Source organism: Neodiprion pinetum, chromosome 5, assembly GCF_021155775.2.
Source record: "Neodiprion pinetum isolate iyNeoPine1 chromosome 5, iyNeoPine1.2, whole genome shotgun sequence".
In the NCBI taxonomy this organism is placed as follows: domain Eukaryota; kingdom Metazoa; phylum Arthropoda; class Insecta; order Hymenoptera; family Diprionidae; genus Neodiprion; species Neodiprion pinetum.
Genome location: NC_060236.1, coordinates 16,588,365 through 16,607,820, shown reverse-complemented (window position 1 = coordinate 16,607,820; position 19,456 = coordinate 16,588,365). Strand labels below are relative to the sequence as shown.

General features: G+C 37.1%; 1 protein-coding gene across 2 annotated transcripts; it reads left to right on the top strand.

The window, feature by feature from the left end:
* The first annotated feature begins 3,032 nt into the window (after positions 1-3,032).
* LOC124220567 (U2 snRNP-associated SURP motif-containing protein) lies at positions 3,033-18,850 on the top strand. Of its 2 annotated transcripts, none has more exons than XM_046629679.2 (19): positions 3,033-3,348; positions 3,435-3,551; positions 4,533-4,629; positions 5,139-5,453; positions 6,580-6,644; positions 6,739-6,904; positions 7,849-8,012; positions 13,120-13,179; positions 13,600-13,643; positions 13,844-13,948; positions 14,291-14,518; positions 14,613-14,855; positions 14,944-15,130; positions 15,812-15,998; positions 16,591-16,724; positions 16,837-16,925; positions 17,042-17,201; positions 17,378-17,532; positions 18,219-18,850. In XM_046629679.2, exons 1-19 carry the CDS (start codon positions 3,325-3,327, stop codon positions 18,514-18,516), a joined length of 2,838 nt encoding a protein of 945 aa, XP_046485635.1. In that variant the 5' UTR covers positions 3,033-3,324; the 3' UTR covers positions 18,517-18,850. The 2 variants fall into 2 exon arrangements, with proteins under 2 accessions (XP_046485635.1, XP_046485634.1); XM_046629678.2 differs by having other exon boundaries at positions 5,139-5,456.
* The last annotated feature ends 606 nt before the right edge of the window (positions 18,851-19,456 follow it).

Genomic DNA, 19,456 nt, shown 5'->3' with positions numbered 1-19,456 from the left:
AGTACCAAAATTTGAAAATGGTCTTAATGTGCAATGTTAAAGGATGCCAAAGAATTTCGAGTCACGGTAAACGGCACTCCAGCTTCCGATTACCAAAGGATACTGAAACGTTAGTTCTTTGCTGAAACGAAGCAATATTCCGTAGCCGTCTTAACGTCTAATGAACCCTCGAAGATTAGCCTAGAGTGTCCTAGCTCCACGTGACCAAACTGATAGGGGTTATAGAGAAGATCAAACTGAGTAAATTAACCCAAAAAACATGTCGTCTCCGAAGTCGCGTTCGCGAGATACGACCGGTTAAAGAAGTCCCGCTAAGCGCCGGCATGTAGGCAACCGAGCATACAGCAGCCACTGGTTAGCGGTCTTGTTGATGCGCACTCATTGCGTGCTTGACTATTGATGCAAAACAAAATGGTTTCAAATTCACGAATTTCAAACGAAAACACTCTTGACATTGAATTTCCCCCAAACACAACACGAGGACGTGCGATGGAAATAGCCTTATCATTCATTCACGTTGAGCTGTGTAATCGCTCTCATTCTGTTTTGCATCGTTCTCGTTTAGTATTCTGAGTGGTATATTGCTTCTTTTTTTGTTGACTAGCATGCCGCGATTGACGTTCAATGAACAAGCTGACATGCAACTTGCATACGAAGCTGCAGAAAGAAATTCGCTGTTAGCCCAACGGATTTATGAGCACCGCTTTCCTGATCGAGTACTTCCGCACTACCGTACGTTTACAGCAGTGCATCGGAGGTTCCGTGAGACAGGTTCGTTTTAGATATGTTTCAGGTCATTTTCCAAATCTGTCAAACAGTTTAAATACGAAACATTTTTCGAATTATTTATTATCATTAGGCCTCGCGTAAATCAAGGGAAAAGAGCTGCAGCATTTCGAAAACAACCAGTCAACGAGTTTCCGTGCAGCTGCATCTTCACTTGACATCAGCCGTTCAACGATTTTTCGAGTTTCGCACGACGATGGGAAAAATCCATTCCAACGGCAGAAAGTTCATGGTCTCTTTCCTGAGGATTAATCTGCTCGGGTCGATTTGTGTTGGTGGTTGTTGGAACGCGACGCGAATGACCCAGAGTTCCTCAACAAAGTTGTTCTCTGATGAGTTCTCATTTACGCGAGAGGGGATATTTAATTCACGTAACAGTCATGTCTGGGTTCAAGTGAACCCTCATGCTACTTTCAAACATGCACATCAGGTAAAATTCAGTGTGAACGCGTAGGCAGGGATTCTTGACAACCAGCTAATTGGAGTTTGTTTCTTACCGTCACGCTTGAATGACCGAATGTACCTAATTCGTCTGAAAGAAGTCCTACCGGAATTCTTGGAGAATGTTGCACTTGGTATCAAGCGCCAAATGTGGATAATAAAATTTGATATCGAAAACACTGTTGTAGGGAATTCTTAAACTCGAAAACGTTCTCCATTTTCATCACGCAGCTTCGTTATTGTATTTGGCGCAAATTCAATGTGCGTTTCGAGCGATCAACAAGACCACTAATCACTGCCTGCTGTATACTCGGTTGCCTACATGCCGGCGCTTAGCGGGACTTTTTTAACCGGTCGTATCTCGCGAACGCGACTTCGGAGACTACGTATTCTTTGGGTGTATTTACTCAGTTTGATATTTTCTACAACCCCTGTTAGTTTGGTCACTTGGAGCTGGGACACCCTGCATAACCATTTCTGTGTTAAAAGTAAAAATAAATGATGTAGCTAATTCATAATTATATATTTATTCTCAAAGTTAGGAATCGTTATTTGCTTCACGTATTCAATTACTATAGTATAAATATCAGTGCACGCTATCTACAAGTTGTATACATCTTTTGTTTACAGGAGTGATAAATGGTTGAAATTCGTTGAACAAAACAATGATTTTTGTCATATTCGAATTTGTACAGACCATTTTGACAATAACCTGATTATAAAGAAATTCCCAAGGCCGTTGTTAGTATGAAATGCTGTACTAACCATTCGTAAGCTTCCTGAGGCAAAATAGTCCCTAAAATCACACAGCCAGAAATCTGTTGAAGGTATATAAATATTGGTTTCTATACCTTGATCGATATATTTTTCGTAATTTCATGTGTCAATGTGGAATTTCGAATTACAAATAAACATACAGGGTCGGGTTTGCTAAAAATAGCAGAACAGAACAGAGTATCACCCGCTCAAACACAGACAATCAATATTCATTCCAATAATGTATCTCAGATAGTGATCTCAGGTGAGGACGAAAAAGTAATTGTAAATATTATCAATGACCCAAGAAACCCAGTAGTTACACATCAGAACGTACAAAAATCAAATCAAACCTTAGCTACAAAGTAAGCATGTTTCATTCTGCTACTGGTATCAATCCAACTAATTGTACATAATAAATTTAAGTTGACATTAATTATTGATCAATACATAATAATTGACATTGTGATATTTGATTAATAATAATTACATCTAAGATTGGATACCGTAATATTATTATAATATCTGGTAACGGTGTGCTGAATACCATAAAAATATTTCTTGCCTATTTGGAATAAAAATTAATTTTTCAATAATGAAATATTTTGGCTTCATCTTCCAACGCACACTCCTCTCAATTCACCGTGTCTGATTGTGAGTTTGAAATTGGCGCTAAGGATTGGCCGTTTAAAAGGCTGAATTGAAAGAGGCGCTGAACGCCGTGAACATCATTGTCAACACAAAATCACATTGCGGCCTTATGGCAGCCCCCTGACACTCACCACTGCTCGTATACTAAAAAATTGTACGCGTTTTGTTCCCGTTTTTTAGTTCTTCCACGTGGTGCTAGTAGACTTTAGACACGTTCGCTGCCCTCGCTGACCGCGCGCAAGCTTGACAGACAACTACTAGCGCCACTAGTGGTGGAAATTGGCGGCAGAATCGAGGGACATTTTGCGAACCACTGTTAGCAGCATGTGTCAGGGGGCTCAGCGTTCACTCTATCTAATTCTCTTTGCATAAACCATGACATAAAACCTTTTTGCATTCGATGCTTCGGGTTTTTCGAATCGTTGTGTGTCTGCGAAAACTGCTGAATAAAGTTTACTCAGTGACTGACAAATGTAATGTAACATTATAAAGTCCGTGCGGAATTATTTGTCTATTTCGTTCGGCGAGAATTTATGCAGTTGAGACACTTCCATCGATTTTCGTCCCTGCCCGCAAATATCGCGTCGCGAAAGATGAATTTTTAGGTTAAGCTTATCGCGTCGGATTACCCGATTGTATAGCCCTTATATTCATACTTCCACATCAGTCTACATCACAAAAACAGACGAGATGGCGGACAAGGCAATGATGAAGGTACGCCCACCTAATTGTTTTAAATTTGACAGTGAATTATATCGGCACAACACGTACATTCAGCCCTTGCGATTTTAACGTTGCAGCAAATTGCTGAACAGAAGTTGAAAGCGTTCTCCATAGGCACGATGGGAAAGCGGCCTCTCAGCAAAAAAGAACTCGAAGAACAACGAAAAAAGGAACAAGAGCAGGCAGCGGCTCAGGTAGATAAAGTCTCACAAATGGATAAAGAAATTCAATGCTGTCTTTCGCATGGAAGAGGGACTCTGCTAGAGTCGCCTATAAACACAAGGCATTGCAATGTCACTAAATTTTACGATTTTAACATCGATGATCACATGCGTTAGCAACTCTGAAGCAACGTCACTTTAAATTGTAGTATTATAGTAGAAAAAGAATATCATTATTACTGAAAACTTTTGTGATGATTAAAGAATGAAGTAGACGTGCTGTATAAAACAAAAGCTAAGAGAATAGAAAAAAACTGTACAAACAATTTTCAGCCATATTATTTGCGTCAATGGTGGTGAATTTGAATGACATAATATCTTTACTGAGTATTGGAAATGGATCCGAGTAAATTCAAGTCACACGTACGATATCAACAATTTCAGAATTTAAAATACTTGAGTTTTGGTGTTTTTAATTCGATTTTAATGTTCTTAGACTTATTTTTTGCATAAAAGTTTTCCAAAGATTATTGTACCGTATTTGCAAAAATCTATGGTCATTTTTTTTTGAGAACTATTTGCTAAACATTTGTCAGGCTACCTCTTGTGATCTCTATAGTGAACAAAATAAGCCAAGAAACATTAGAATAGAATGAAAAACACCATAGTTTAATAATTTCAAATATTGTAATTACACCACCTCAAATTGTCGATATCCTTACTAGTGTTTTCCAAATTTACATAAAATCATTTCTATTACATAATAGCGATATTTTTTCATTTGTGTACACCAAGATTAGTGGGCAAAAAATATTGCTGGAGATTGTTTAGATGGTTTTTCACTTTTCGTAATTTCTGATTTATTCTAATAGTGACCAAATTCATTTTATTTTTTTGCGAGATTCGTGTGGCTAGTAACTAGTGCTAACATCAGCGGAGTCACTATCTCAGAATTTACCTATTTTTAAAAGTATTTCTAGCTCGAGAAAAAGTTAACAATTTTTCTTACCTTAGGCTTTTGAAGAGTTTGTCGCAACATTTCAAGAAACTCCTAACAAAACAAGTAATAAAATCTGGGTGAAGGCCGGAACTTACGATGCCGGAAAACGACGTAAGCTTTAGTTAATCAAATTTGAAAATTAATCTTATAACGCTGAAAATGCAGATTCAATCAAAGTCTGAGAATTCAATGTAAAAAAAATTGCACCTTATGATACGATGTCATCAATTTTCAATTATTCTTGCTGTCATGTATACCTTTGGAACAAAATTGTATTGAATAATTAGAATTAAATTTTTGAAGCACCGGTATGTTCGAACTATTTGCATAGAGAGTTTTTCACAGGTAGTTTGAATTAAATTTAATAAACACTCCTAAAAACATTAACACAATTCCTAAGCAAAAGAAGTCTCGAATTACATCGATGATTGCTGTTTGCTAATTATTTTATTATAATTTTGGAACTGTCCTGGAATTTTATACGTTATTGTTATCTGTTACCTTGCGTTCGTAATTTCTCAGACTTAGGACGTAATCTTTTACACATATCTCAAAATTCGTTGGAACCAAATTGTGCCAAATCTAATTGTAAAATTATGTTTGAAATCTCGTTTACTCAGAGGAGGACACAAGGGAGAAGGGTAAACTTTACAAACCACAGTCAAAAATCTCTGAGCTCGTGGACAACAAATCCTCGGCTGAGCAAGCACAGGAATACGCACGACTGCTTGGTAGCAATGAGAGGAAACTCGACAGATTGGGTAAAAAGAAGAAGGAGGGTGAAAAGAAGAAAAGCAACCTGGAGCTCTTCAAGGAAGAACTTAAAATGATACAGGAAGAGCGGGAGGAAAGACACAAGTACAAGGGAGTAGTGAAAACAGTAATTTCAGCCCAAACTGAGGACCCGATGCTCGCCGCTCTCAAATGCGTCGAAGGTGGTAGATATTTAACCATTACTTAAAATTATTTTTTTTATTTTCAACCCATCTCTCAAAATCCCAGTCAATCCAAAGTTCGATTTCTTCATTGAATTATTATAGCCCAAATTCACATTTTAGTCATAGTTATTGAACAGTCTATGGTTTCAACTTCAAATTATTCGTTCCTGGTAGTCTCATTGAGTCGAATTGCAATTTTGCTAGGTACTTGCTTCTATCCAGACCCGCGAAAGGCTAATCTGCGTAACTTCATTGACGATCCTAGTCTCCTAGCCCTGATCTACTCGGGTAATTCCCAATCCCATCCTACAATTTATTTATCCGCACTTTCAGAGTAATTTTCTTCGTACTTTACACAGAATTCACCCATGGAGTTCATTGTCAATTTTTTTGTGAATTGAAGAAACGTTGCTCTTGATAGAAACACTCAAAATTTAATTATTTTTCACTAAATTCAAAAATGTTTTGTGTGTCAGCTACAAACTTTTACTAACAGGAAAACATTCGTATCTACAGCGTAGTGATTGAAATATCTTGATCTTGATTCATTAGCTATATTTTTATACCAAATCTTGTCAAAAAAATCGTTTGGAATAAATTGAAGAGACTAAATTTCGAATATTTCAAATTCTGTTTAAAACGCTCAATATTTGATTGCCAGCGACTACATTTCATTATCTGTTCCACAATTTTTACTGAGCCAATACTAATCTATGTTTGTATAATACAGATTTATCTCAAAATGCCAGCATCGAAACTAACGAAATTGTTTGATTAGCAAAATCTAATAAATTTCTTTTGGATATCTTCAAAAAAGTTTTCGATTTAACGCACATTGCAAACATATGGAAAGAGATAATTAGCCATATTATCATTGAATTTATGGAAAATAATGTACGGTAACAGTAAATGTAAGGTACAATATATTATAAAACGTCGTTATTTCAGAAACAAACATTTCTAAAATGCTCCGCTTCATGTCCTCTTGATTTGAGCAACGTTTTTTGAATATTAAGAAACGACCGTGATCGCCTTGTGGCTGTGATGGGAATTCTAGAACGGAATTACTCTTCATTGAAAAATAATTAAAAGGATTTTCAAACACATCAATTTGGCTTTACAGATGGTTCCTTTGACAACGGAGATCCAAACACGACAAACTTGTACCTTGGTAATTTGAATCCAAAGGTATGCATTCGCCCTCTCTAAGCTTTTCACAGTACTTTGTGTATCAATTAATTTCCATCTGTGTCCCTCAAAATTGACATTGACTCTCTGACAGATCACAGAACAGCAGTTAATGGAAATATTTGGCAAATATGGACCGCTGGCCAGTATAAAAATCATGTGGCCTCGCAGCGATGAAGAAAAAGCCAGACAAAGGAATTGCGGTTTCGTTGCATTCATGAGTCGCAAGGATGGCGAACGAGCATTAAAAAATCTAAACGGTAAGTCTCTCACTTCCCACTAGCAACAAACTTTGTTTCTTCTTGCATTGAAACTTTCATCACAGAAGATTAACATTTTTTTTGCCGCACATACTACTCTAATGTACATTAGGGTGGTCCTTGTTTAGGGTGTTGATGAATTTTTACCACCCCATCACTGAAATCAATTTCAAATCATTTAAAAAGAGTCGCCAAGTTTTTTCAGATTCTTACAGCAAGTCTGAGATAGCCCGCATTGTGATCGAAGTTTCTTATGGAAGTGACATCGGAAGAACTTTTTTTCGCACTATATATTTTATCATGAAAGTAATAATGTTTCAAAAAATTTGTAACTGCGAGATTTTCGTCGGCATTAGTGATGCTATATGAAAAAAAAATACACATCATCGTACGAGGCAATCTAGACGAATTGCACTTCCTCTAAATAAAAAAGAAGTCAGGTTTCGAGGTTGTGCAATTCGTTTAGATTGCCTCGTACGATGATGTGTATTTTTTCCCAGATAGTAGCACTAGTTCTCACCAAAACCTCGCAGTTAAAGATCATTTGGAACATTATTACTCTTGCAATAAAATATATACTGAGAAAAAAAGTTTTATCCATGTTAATTTCCATAAGAAACTTCGATCACAATGCAGACTATCTTAGATTCGATGTAAAAATCTGAAAAAATTAGGCGATTGTTTTCGAATTATTTGAAGTTGATTTGGGGGATGGTCTGGCAAAAATACGTCGACACTCTGAATAAAGACCACCCTAATGTACATCTTGTAGGAAAAGTTCTCTGACTGCATCCTTTTTATTAATTTTAAAATTGATAAAGCAAGTGTTGTTTTCATCACGATTTCCCCCCAGCAATCTCTCCTTTGCGAAAATTTAATGGTGGAATTCTTTTTTTGAACCATGTTTTGAACTCCAATGAAAAACAACTGTTTCCAAATTTCAGGACGTGATATAATGCAATATGAAATGAAACTGGGTTGGGGTAAAAGCGTGCCCATCCCTCCATACCCGATATACATTCCGCCAGCTCTGATGGAGATAACACAGCCTCCGCCTCCGTCTGGCCTTCCGTTCAATGCACAGCCACACCGCCGCGACAGACACAAGGTACACACAAATCAAACAGCTCGAAGAAGCGTGCATAATAAAACGCCCAATTATACCGATAATTGCTTTGTTTCATTCATTTTTGTGTTCGACTTACCACCCTCGCTGTGTTTTCAATTTCTCGATACTCATAATAGAAGGTGCTGAATAATTGAGAGAGACACGATTTCGGTTTAAGATCTAGAAAATTTTGTGTCGATCAAGTCTGCTAGAAACTCTGATCGTTGATCCTTTGAAACCATGAATTTCAAATCACTTCTTCGCCTTTTTCTAAGATAAATTGTTTACAAGGATCAACTTGAAACCTTCGATATTTGTGTAGAGGTTTTTTACATTCCATTTGTCAACTGTGTGTCGCGGAAACTGATTAGTACAAGATGTAAATGCCCTTTTTTTTCTTGCATACTCCGAATTTTGACGATTCCAAAAATTCGCGATTGATGTTTGCTGCCTCAATGTCAAAAACCACATTTTCCGCACAGCTGTTAAGATGACACAACTAAATAAGTATGGAATTTTAGTGATATTTTGTTACTGCATATATTCTTTTGAAAATTGCAGTTGTGCTGATTTAATACTCAAGCTAACACAACTACTCGAATTTTTTGTTAAGCTGAACCAGGGTGGTATAATTGAATGCTCTTCTTGTTGCTAAGTTGTTGCCTTACTTTCAATTTCGTTGTACCATCCATATTTGAAAAAATCACTATCTTGCTGACTAAAGACTAAACTTGGCACAACCGTACTTTTCGGTTTTTCTTCTCAAATCTTTTAGGATTGTATGAATATTAAGTTCATTAGTCTTTTCAGTAATTTCAGTACTTACTTTTTTGCACAAGAATACTACTTCGAATGACACTAATGCTTTGGGAAAGAAAGTAACCACACATAATCGAAGATTATCATGTAAAAGGAACTGCGCTACACTCACTAAGCAAAAAAAAATGCGTAAACACTACGCATAAATACAAACGCGATTACCAACGCGTACGGGAATAAATTATTCACTGGATTAGCGTATTTTAGTATTGATACAGAGACAGCAAAAATGAACACTGAAATAACAAAAGTTTTACAAGCGTAGCGAAGTGAGCTTTCCAATGTAGCGAACCCGACAATTAAACTTACAAAATTCTAGCTGTTGCAGAAAATTTTCTTGCTGTCTCTATATTAATACTTCAATTTGTTGGCCCAGCCAATTTTAGTGTCATTAAAGCCACTTCAAGACATGTGCTGTAGTAGCCAGATTTTCACAAATTTAACCGGTTGAGTGGTAGGGCTTTTGACGAGCAGCAGCTCCAAAAGTGGTACGACACAGGTTTGCGAATAAATGGCTGAATTTCATTACCCGGGGGTTTTTGGGGTCGCTAAAACCGAATCGAGTGTCAGAATTGACCAATTCCTAAATCCAAGATGACGGAGCCAAGATGGCGGAGATGGAATGCCAAAAAAAACGATTTTGAAACGAATTTCATTACTCGAGGTTTTTTGGGGTCGCTGAAACCGAATCCGGTCTCAGAATCGGCCAATTCCTAAATTCAAGATGGCGGAGCCAAGATGGCGGACATGGAATGCCAAAAAAAAAAAAAAAGATTTTGACATGAATTTGGTTACTTGGCGGGTTTTGACGGTCACTGAAACCGAATCCGGTGTCACAATTGGTCAAAGCCCAAATCCAAGGAAGCAGATTCAAGATGGCGGAGATGGAATGCCAAAAAAACGATTTTGAACTGAATTTCATTACTCGGGGGTTTTTGGGGTCTGTGAAACCGAATCCGGTGTCAGAATTGGCCAATTCCTAAATTCAAGATGGCGGACATGGAATGCAAAACAAAAAAAAAAAAAGATTTGGACATGAATTTGGTTACTTGGTGGGTTTTCGCGGTCGCTGAAACCGAATCGGGTGTCACAATTGATCAAAGCCCAAATCCAAGGTGGCAGATTCAAGATGGAGCACCCGACAAAGGCGCACACGAAATTTCAGAACCGAAACCGAAACACGAAGTTGTTCTCAACAGTCTTTTTACCCGGGTGTTTTCGAGGAAGCTGGTTATTTTCACGCCCGCTAGATGGCGTACCCTCACTACTGTCGCTCTTGCAGAAAAAATACGGGACATTATCCGGTTTTATGGGGCAAATTCTGACAACGGATTCGGATTCAGCGACCCCAAAAACCCCCGAGTGATAAATTTCATGACAAAGTCTGTGTTTTTTTTTTGGCATTCCATGTCCGCCATCTTAGCTCCGCCATCTTGGATTTAGAAATTTGTCAATTCTGACACAGGATTCGGTTTCAGCGACCCCAAAATCCCCCGAGTAACAAAATTCATGGCAAATCTCGTTTTTCTTGGAATTCGATGACCGCCATCTTGGCTGCGCCATCTTGAATTTGGGGAGTTGTCAATTCTGACACAGTAGGCAGATTTACAGAGCCCGAGAACCCTCGAGAAACCATTCTCACGTCCATTGTATGTAAACGATACTGTGTGACTAAAAGGACAAACTGTCTTCCATTTTCCCGCCATTTTAGAGTGTTGATAGGGCGCCCCCTGTGGTCTGGACGTGAATTCTGAGTACAGATTCGGATTCAGCGGTCTGAAAAACCCCGGTATACCGATTTTCATGCAATTCTAGGGTCTTCTGCTGGAATGATTGCAAAATGTTGATATATGCTTCATCACCATTTTTGGCACGACTTTTTTTTGTTGATATATGCTTCATTACCACTCAACCGGTTAACGAACGGGATTTGTTACATGTGAACTCCACTTGGCTATAATTGCCAACGGGAAAACTTTGCACTGCGGTCAAACTCTTGCTTCTAAAGCTGAAATTCTTGTCGTGACCCTATTAACACTAAGAATTTGCTGGTCTAAAGCGAACGCAAACACATGTGCAAATACAATCATGAAGGCAAGAGCAACCGCAAACGTAAAAACAAAATTAAAAGAATATAGTTGTGTTAATTCAGTAAAATATTAATTTTTACAAAATTGGGTGGTACAATAAAATTGAAATAAAAAAACAAATTAGCAAAAAAAGGGCACTAAGTTTGGCCACCGTAGATGAAATAAAAATGTAAAATTTTAGTGGTTGAGCTAGCTCAAGTATCACATCAACACATCCACTATTTTCAATGAAATGTGTACAGTAACAAAATCTGCAATAGCGCAACTAATTAGAAAAAAGAGAGCACTAAATTACTATACTTGTTTTTTGTGATTGTGTTCATTTGGTTGTGCCAGCTTAATAGACGAACATGTGTAAAATGTGGTTTTTCATATTGAGGCAGTAAATAAACATTGACCATAATTTTCAAAAAATTCACAACTTGCACTATTCGAAAAAAAAAAATGTATATTTTTGCATCCTATAATAATCAGTTTCCGCAACATACTCGTCCCCTTCATTTCCTGTGCAATGTAAGGGGTTTTAGGAGCTCAATTATTATCACAAAAGAGCAAAAATTCATGTAATACAAGGTACAGGTAAATTTTACGCAGGTAAATTGTATTTGATGCTATTATTAAAAGCCACCGTATTCGTATCTTTTTGCAATACATGTTCACAAGTGAGTTTCGCGGGATAAATTCTCGGTTATTGAAATTGCATTGTAAGTGAAATTATACTTCAGCAGCTCTTGCTATCATTTTGTTTGGCGTAAAATAACGTTTGATAACCAACGAGGTCCGAAAATCAGTTGAGAATCGAAATAAAATTTCAAGTGTGTCTGACAGCAGCCATTTTGATTCTGGACCCAAATTCGAATCCACCTAAGAAATACCGTAAAAAACATTGTTTTCCTCGATAATATACGGACCTAAAATTGCACGTTCTTTCACATCAAATATTTGAGACAAGTCTTTTAATTTTCACGAATCTATCACGCGAAAATCACCGATACGTGTGTACTTGCGTTATAAAAAGAAACGGGTGTGGTTGACTTTTAGTTATAAACTTATGGAAGTGAAGAACTTAAATTTATAAGGGGTGATCTTACTCTAAGCCATTTATATAATGCTCAACCTTGAGGAAATATCGCTCTTGTTGAGAAAAACTCAAAACATATTGGGATTATAACTTCACTTCCGAGCGATGACAGAAATAAACTTGAAAGGCGCGGGAACAGCACAGCAGATTAGCATTAGCTATCTTTACAATGCAATAAGTGTGAGCCTGAACTCTGAATGGTTTTAAACAGTGTACGGCATATAGCTGACATCCAAAAAATGTTACCAAAATGCTTAAATGTCGCTGATCAAATTACATGATGTTTAATCGACCCAAAGAAGTTGTGGGGGTATTGCCAATCAGACATCTGAAAAAGTGGATGAAATTTAGGAATTCTGCTCTTGACAACCAATTATTCAATTCCATTGAGGTTTATTTTGTTCAAAAATATGTAGATCGAGCTTTCTTCAAATATTAGTTTTATTAGAATCAATCGATAAGAAGAATTATTACTAAGAGTAACGTCAACCATTTCGCCTGGTGACATGTTTTCCAGTGTCTACAATATGTCAAGAACGGCCCAACTGATTTACTTTTAATTTAGAGACAGCATTCTTGGATAGTTTATTCTCTTTGTCACGACCTGAATGTTTTTTTTTCTTGTATCCTAAACAAAACGGCGGCCAGTTTAAATTGAAATTGACGACGTTTTCGTTTATTCAAAAAATTGTATGATAATTTTATAAAAGTGGGATTGTAGCAAAGAAGATAAACTATTCGAAGATACTGTCTCAAAATTTGAAGTAAATCGATCGATTTGTTTTTGAGAAATCATTGACACCGCATAACGGATCATGGAATTTTACCATAAAAAATTGGTGACTTGGCAACCCTGAGAGACTGTAAAGAAATATTCGCAGAGTACGATCCCCCCTTAAAACAGCACTCTTCTCGCAGCCTGTGCAGAGAACAACTATAGATGAATTCGTGTTCTGAATTGAAATGTTTATTTTCATTAGAGTATGGTGACTGATAGTTCGTGAAACGGAGCTAAGAATGATAGAAAAAAGTGACGATTTTTGTGAAATTTGTTTAATGAAAATTGCCCGGCTTTGCTAAGAACCAGTATAATCATGTTTTTGAAACATAATCTCAGATACCACGTATTCGCAACATCCAGAGCGCAGACCCAGAGGAGAAGGAAAACATTGAAAAGGTAACGCCACTATATTCAGCTAGAAAAAGCCACAACCTTAAGTCAAGCCTCTAGTGCCTCCCTAATTAGACGAGTCATAAAAGTAGGGAGTGTAAATGGGTCGAAGGTTCGAAGTTTGATCAACTTCTGGCAAAAGACTTTCACTTTTCGTTGATGAATACAATAAAAAAAATAAAACAAAAAAAAAAATCAAATGCTGAGACTGATTCGCATTACACATGTGTGCTTAATAAGTATGTGACACAATCAAGTGCAAAACTGACTACCACAATAATATGTTGGCCCCTCTAATAAAAGTTTAAAAATTGTGTTGTGTTGACTTGTTGGCGTTCGTCCTTGGGGGCGCATTTTGGCATTTTGGGTGGCACGCTCCACTGTCAACCATCTATCACTCTTGCACTGTGATCCTGGGCTTGACAGATTTTGCAGAATGCGGTTGTCAAAGTGGTTATCCCGACCGAAAGGTATTTCTCAATTTTAGTTGCCTTTCAAGAATTTGTAAGTATAAACATGTGGAAAAACTGGTAGCTATAAACTCAGTGTACGCAAATTTGATGCTCTCTTCATTTTTCAGCTCTACTTCTTCTTTTTTTTTTTTCTCTCTTCGTTCGTTCACAGTATGTCTCAAACAATTGGAATTATTAATAAACATTATTCATTGTAGGAACTTAGTCATGTTGATACATAGAATGGTCGAGTTTGTCATTCGTGAAGGACCGATGTTTGAAGCCATGATCATGAATAGGGAATTGAATAACCCGATGTTCAGGTAAGTTCTGCAAAATAGTCATTCACTTAAACAATTAAATTTCACCAATAATACCAGGTATTGAAACTAACTTACACCATGCGATCCATATTCCCGAATTGAACCAAAGTCTAAATCCGATTTTCTTTTGTGGAAATGATACACATACCATGATATATTTCCTTCAACTATGATTGACGAATACACATTGAAATTTTTAGAAATTGAAATTTGGAAAAATCGAATGAAATTTGAGCAAGTCTGACTATTTCCACTTGAAAAAATCAATTTTTTGTGGAGAGAGAAACGCCATTGACGTTAGATACCCTGAAATTATTTTTAAAAAATCACATCTTGTTTCAGGTTTCTGTTCGAGAATTATTCTCCCGCACATACTTATTACCGATGGAAATTGTATTCAATATTGCAAGGTGACGCGCAGAAGGAATGGCACGTAGACGACTTCAGGATGTTCAAAGGGGGCAGCGTTTGGAGACCACCGCCAATAAATCCATGGACTCAGGGTATGCCGGACGAATTGATTGAAATGGAGGAGAGACAAGAACCACGTAGAGGAAGTCTGTCGAACAGGTATTCAGTGTATTCTTGTTTGTATTCCACTGTCAACCAGATTGCTGTATAAATTTGTTAATACGTCGATTGACGATTTCTTTCATGCTTGCAGTCAGAGAGACCGTCTAGAGGATTTGTTGCGCAACATATTACCGGAGCGAATAAAAGTAGCTGAGACGATGGTTTTCTGCATTGAGCACGCAGAAGCAGCGGACGAAATATGTGACTGCATAATGGAGTCCTTGTCAATACTTCAAACGCCAGTGAACAAAAAAATTGCTAGACTGTATTTGATATCAGATATACTTCACAACTGTGGTGTCAAAGTGACAAATGCTACGATATACAGGAAAGCGTGAGTATTCAGTATAAATCGTCTGAAATTATGTACCTGAGAATCATCTAGCGTACATTTTAAAACGTTTTTTGGTATTTTCGACAAGATTTGAAGTCAGGCTGCTCGATATTTTCAACGAAATTCATCTAGCATACAAGCAGCTAGACAGCAGACTCAAAGCTGAGGGATTCAAAGTTCGTGTGATGAGGATGTTTCGAGCGTGGGAAGAGTGGGCGGTTTACCCGCGAGACTTTTTAGTCAAGTTGCAAAATGCCTTTCTGGGTTTAGTTATGGTAAGTTCATTTTTTACATTTCGGTAAGTGATATTTCTACGATTGAGGAGGTATTACATGGGAATTTATATCCAGACAATCAATTACTCCGTTTGACAACTTGGAGACAGTATTTCTGGATAGTCGACCTTCTTTGTAACGATCCCATTTTCATTTTAGTCGTCATATTTCTTATCCAGCGAAATAAATATACGATAATTTATACGAAAAATCAAATTTCAACTACAAATGGTCGCAATTTTGTTGAAAAAAGAATTTACGACAAACTCGGATCATGGAAAAGAAGATAAGACTATTCGAGAATAGTATCTTCTAATTTGAAATAATCCGATTGAGCCATTTTCGACGGTATTTTAGCCAAAATAAGTCGATGAGGGAATTGATTAATTGTCAATAACGATGCTTCCCATTAATCTTTCTCATAAAGATAATATGAGAATGAAACAAATCCCGATCGAATTAAATAATTCGTTGCCGAGGTAAAAATTCCCAAAATTTACCCAATTTTTCAGCCGTCCATTCTTACAGCTCAATTCTGAAACTTTAATGAAGCGAAGTGAAGCTAACACCAAAATCAATAAAGGAACATAGTTTGCATTAATTCCTGAAGATGAAAAACTCCTGCATTGATATGAGCATACATCATCATATAAAGTAACGTTTATCATTTATTTTCGGTAGGCCGATGAACCCGAGCAAGAGAATGATGAGGATATTGACGGAGCGCCATTATCAGACTTGGAAGGTGATCCTGGTGAGGATTTAGATGGAGTCCCGCTTGACGGAGCTGCACTTCTCAAAGGCGCCTTGAAGCACGGTCTCACGCCTCAACCAGTTACTAATTACGATGATATTGACGGAGTGCCAAGTAAGTTTGAATAAATACTGTGCATTATGCGTTTTTTTGCAAATTCACAGCAGAAATGCGATATTCCAAGTTTTTATTTACAAATTTACGAACTGACTGATATTTTGGTGATTTGTTACGAATTTTCAATTATTTATTACCAAGGTCAAATAGGTAATATCCTTTGATGTCTCCTAATCCTTGGAATAGTGAATTGGTTTTTCGATTTTTCAAAACACATGAATAATCGCTTGTATATAGAAGTTGTAATATTATGATAACAACAAAACAAAAATAAGCCATTACAATGGTGATAAAGATTGATGAAAGATCAATTGTTCTTAATTATTTATGGTTGGTTTTCACGAATAATTGAAATTAATATATTTACATTTTTTAACAAGAGTTTTTGTGATTTTGTATTTGGCGAATAACAACAACAGTCTAATGTCGATTAAACGTTCATACAGAAAAATTATCCTGTCGGAAATGTTGGCGTTATTTATGATGCGCTTGTTAATGAATTCTTGCTTTCATCATCTTTGTATGAAAATACTACACGCATATGCATGCAGTTCCAAAACTGCTTAATCCAATCATTATTTTAATGCAGTGGATGAGGACATTGATGGAGTACCGATGGAGGACGAAGATGCTATCTCCGCGAAAGCCAGAGATGATGAGAACAAAGCATCCATGCCTGCAGGCTTTGTACCATCCAGATGGGAAACTGTGGATCCAGATCAGGTTCGTCAATTTCAATGTTTGACAGTGCGGATTCATATTTCACAAAAGCATATTGCTATCATTGCTAATATATCCTGATTAATGAAGTGCTTCGATTTTCCGGCCATTATAGGTAGAAGCGCAAGCAATGACGACGAGCAAATGGGAAGAATTAGAACAAAACGATGATTCTAATTCTCAGGACGCTAGCATGGACTCAGGGTAACACTTTGATTAAAGAAAAAATTTATCTTCCGAATAAAATTACTCGCGAAACGAACACGATGTTCAAGTATAGAAAACCGCAAAGATAATGCAAATAAATAACTATGTTCCAGTGGGCGCGATTATAACGAGGAAAGACGGAACAGGCTAAGAGAAATTGAAGTGAAGACTATGCAGTACCAGGATGAACTGGAAAGTGGCAGAAGATCTCTGAAACCTGGAATGACGATACAAGCGCAGGTCGAACACTACAGAAAAAAACTTATTCGAAAAGTGAGCAATTTTTATCTGTATCAAATTTAGTCGTCATATTTCAGATGTTTCGTTTTTTTTTCTCATGTTGCTGCATCTGAAAAAGATTACTTAATTAATCACGTAGACAGAGTATCATTGGTTTTAAGTTAGTTTGATAAGGTAACAAGCTAGCGCTCGTTAATTTCAATTTGCAGAGCGAACGAGAAATGAAAGATATGAAGACGGAGGACAGGGATGAAGAGCGTAGAAAAGAAAAGAGGCGAAGTTCCACACCGGAATCACCTAGCCATCAGAGAGACAGAAGACGCGGCTCTCCCAGTCCTTCATCGAAATCTAGCAGCCGATACAGGTAAAGAAATTTTTACTTCTCAGGTCAATGTCTCAAAACTTGAAAATATAACGAAATTCTGATCAAGCCACAATAACAGTAGTTAATGTTTAATTAGCAAAATTTTTCGTGGCGCGAATAAGTCTAGTTTTTCTTCTATTATCAATTATCACCATAACTTGATGCCTAGAAACTAGCCGTGTGCCAATTACGGTCGAATTGAATCAAATCGAATAATCCCAATTTTTCACGTAATTCGATTCGAGTTCGAATAATTCCAATTTCTCGTATCGTTCGGTCAAACCCGGAATTTTAGATTCACATTTTACATACCTATGACAAAATATGCGGTTTCTACATTTTCGGTTTCTCCAAGTTCTGAAATATGGCGATCGTATGAAGTTAATCACCTTGTGACTTGAAATTGATTCACTAGAATTATATAATTACTCTCAATTCTCTGTCAAAAAGAATGCCGATGGTCATACCTTTCATTCGACCAAGTACTTTTACAACAGGGGAAAGAAAACGAAGTATTTGAGATTTAAACTATTTCGAGTAATGGTAATAAATCGGGGTATTCGAATTATACAGAAAAATTCGTAAACTGTTATTGAAATTCGGCATTTTTATGAAATAACTACACATTTTGTACTTAAATGAATGAAAATTTGTATATTTAGTGCTCGAGAATTTTTCAATTTTAGATCGAGGAGCAGGTCGCCTCGCGGAAAGCGTAGATCTCGCTCTCCGCACAAGAAGAGGGTACAAGCACCAGCACCAGCGACACCGTCGCCTCCGCGAATCCGGCGTTCGCCTTCCCCGTCATTTTCCTCGTCAAGACTGTCCCGCCGATCTCCAGGCAGCGAGCGTGGCGATAGAAAAAAGCGAGTAAGATCACCGAGCATGTCGCCGCCACCACCCCCCAGGACATCTTCCAAACACAGAGGAAGCAGTCCGCCATCTCCGGTGCCGAGGAAGCACAGGCATAAGCATAAATATTGATAATAAATGAGAGGGCATGTGTCTATTGTTGAATGTGAGCATGTCAAACGATTTGTTTATAAGATGTATATCAAAACCATCGATAAGTTTTTATCTACATACTTCATTTCACAATCTTCCAGACTAAGTACATGATGAAAATATGATTTTGTGATATACTATACCTCGTAGAATGAAATATCGTTAACTCAACGTATCGATTGAATATAGGTATGTGTTAGATTCGTATGTATACCGATAACATTTCTACGATTCTGTATACTAATTTTTCTCTTTTTAACTAATAATGTTATAAGATGAAAATGAAAATACACACGCGTTTCATGCTTTCCAATCATAATAATATTAAAAATTTGTTCATCCCAGTATTTCCTTATAACACTACGATTTAAAAAACTGCACGTATAGAGTGTGCCCGAATTTCAGTGCGTAAGGCGATCTAAAAAAAATTATTTCTATACCACATTAACCAGATCTTTGTTTCGACTGGTTAGAGTTTGAACTTCTCAAAGAACTGACCTCTTAATTGCGAATTTAGAAACTTCTTTTCTCGATAAGTAATATTTCAACACTTTATGAAGTGATGAATTTAATCGGTGTTTTCATTTGACAATCGACTTGTCCTGTAGTGTCTTGGCAGTGGATTGGAAGACGAAGAAGCGAACCAAGAAGATTTCTTAGTATTTTTGCCCTACTTTCTCAGTTTTTAGTCCTGCGATGCACGAGTTGTCGATTTTGCTTTTTTGCGGTCCAGATAGTCTAGAAAGGGTCATTTGAATGGATCCTGAGACCAAAAGTTTTTGGCTCGAAAATAAGGAAACCTAGTCAATGGAGAACTTTACTTCGAAAATTGATGCTCGTACGCACAAGGAAAACCTGGAAAACCGAGAAAACTCGGGGAATTTCTTATAAGGGAAAATCAGAGAATTTCGAAAATAAG

Coding starts and splice junctions, on each gene's coding strand:
- LOC124220567 (XM_046629678.2), top strand. CDS start 3,325: ATGGCGGACAAGGCAATGATGAAG. Junction 3,552..4,532: donor AAGAGCAGGCAGCGGCTCAG/GTAGATAAAGTC, acceptor TTCTTACCTTAG/GCTTTTGAAGAGTTTGTCGC. Junction 16,725..16,836: donor AAACTGTGGATCCAGATCAG/GTTCGTCAATTT, acceptor CGGCCATTATAG/GTAGAAGCGCAAGCAATGAC.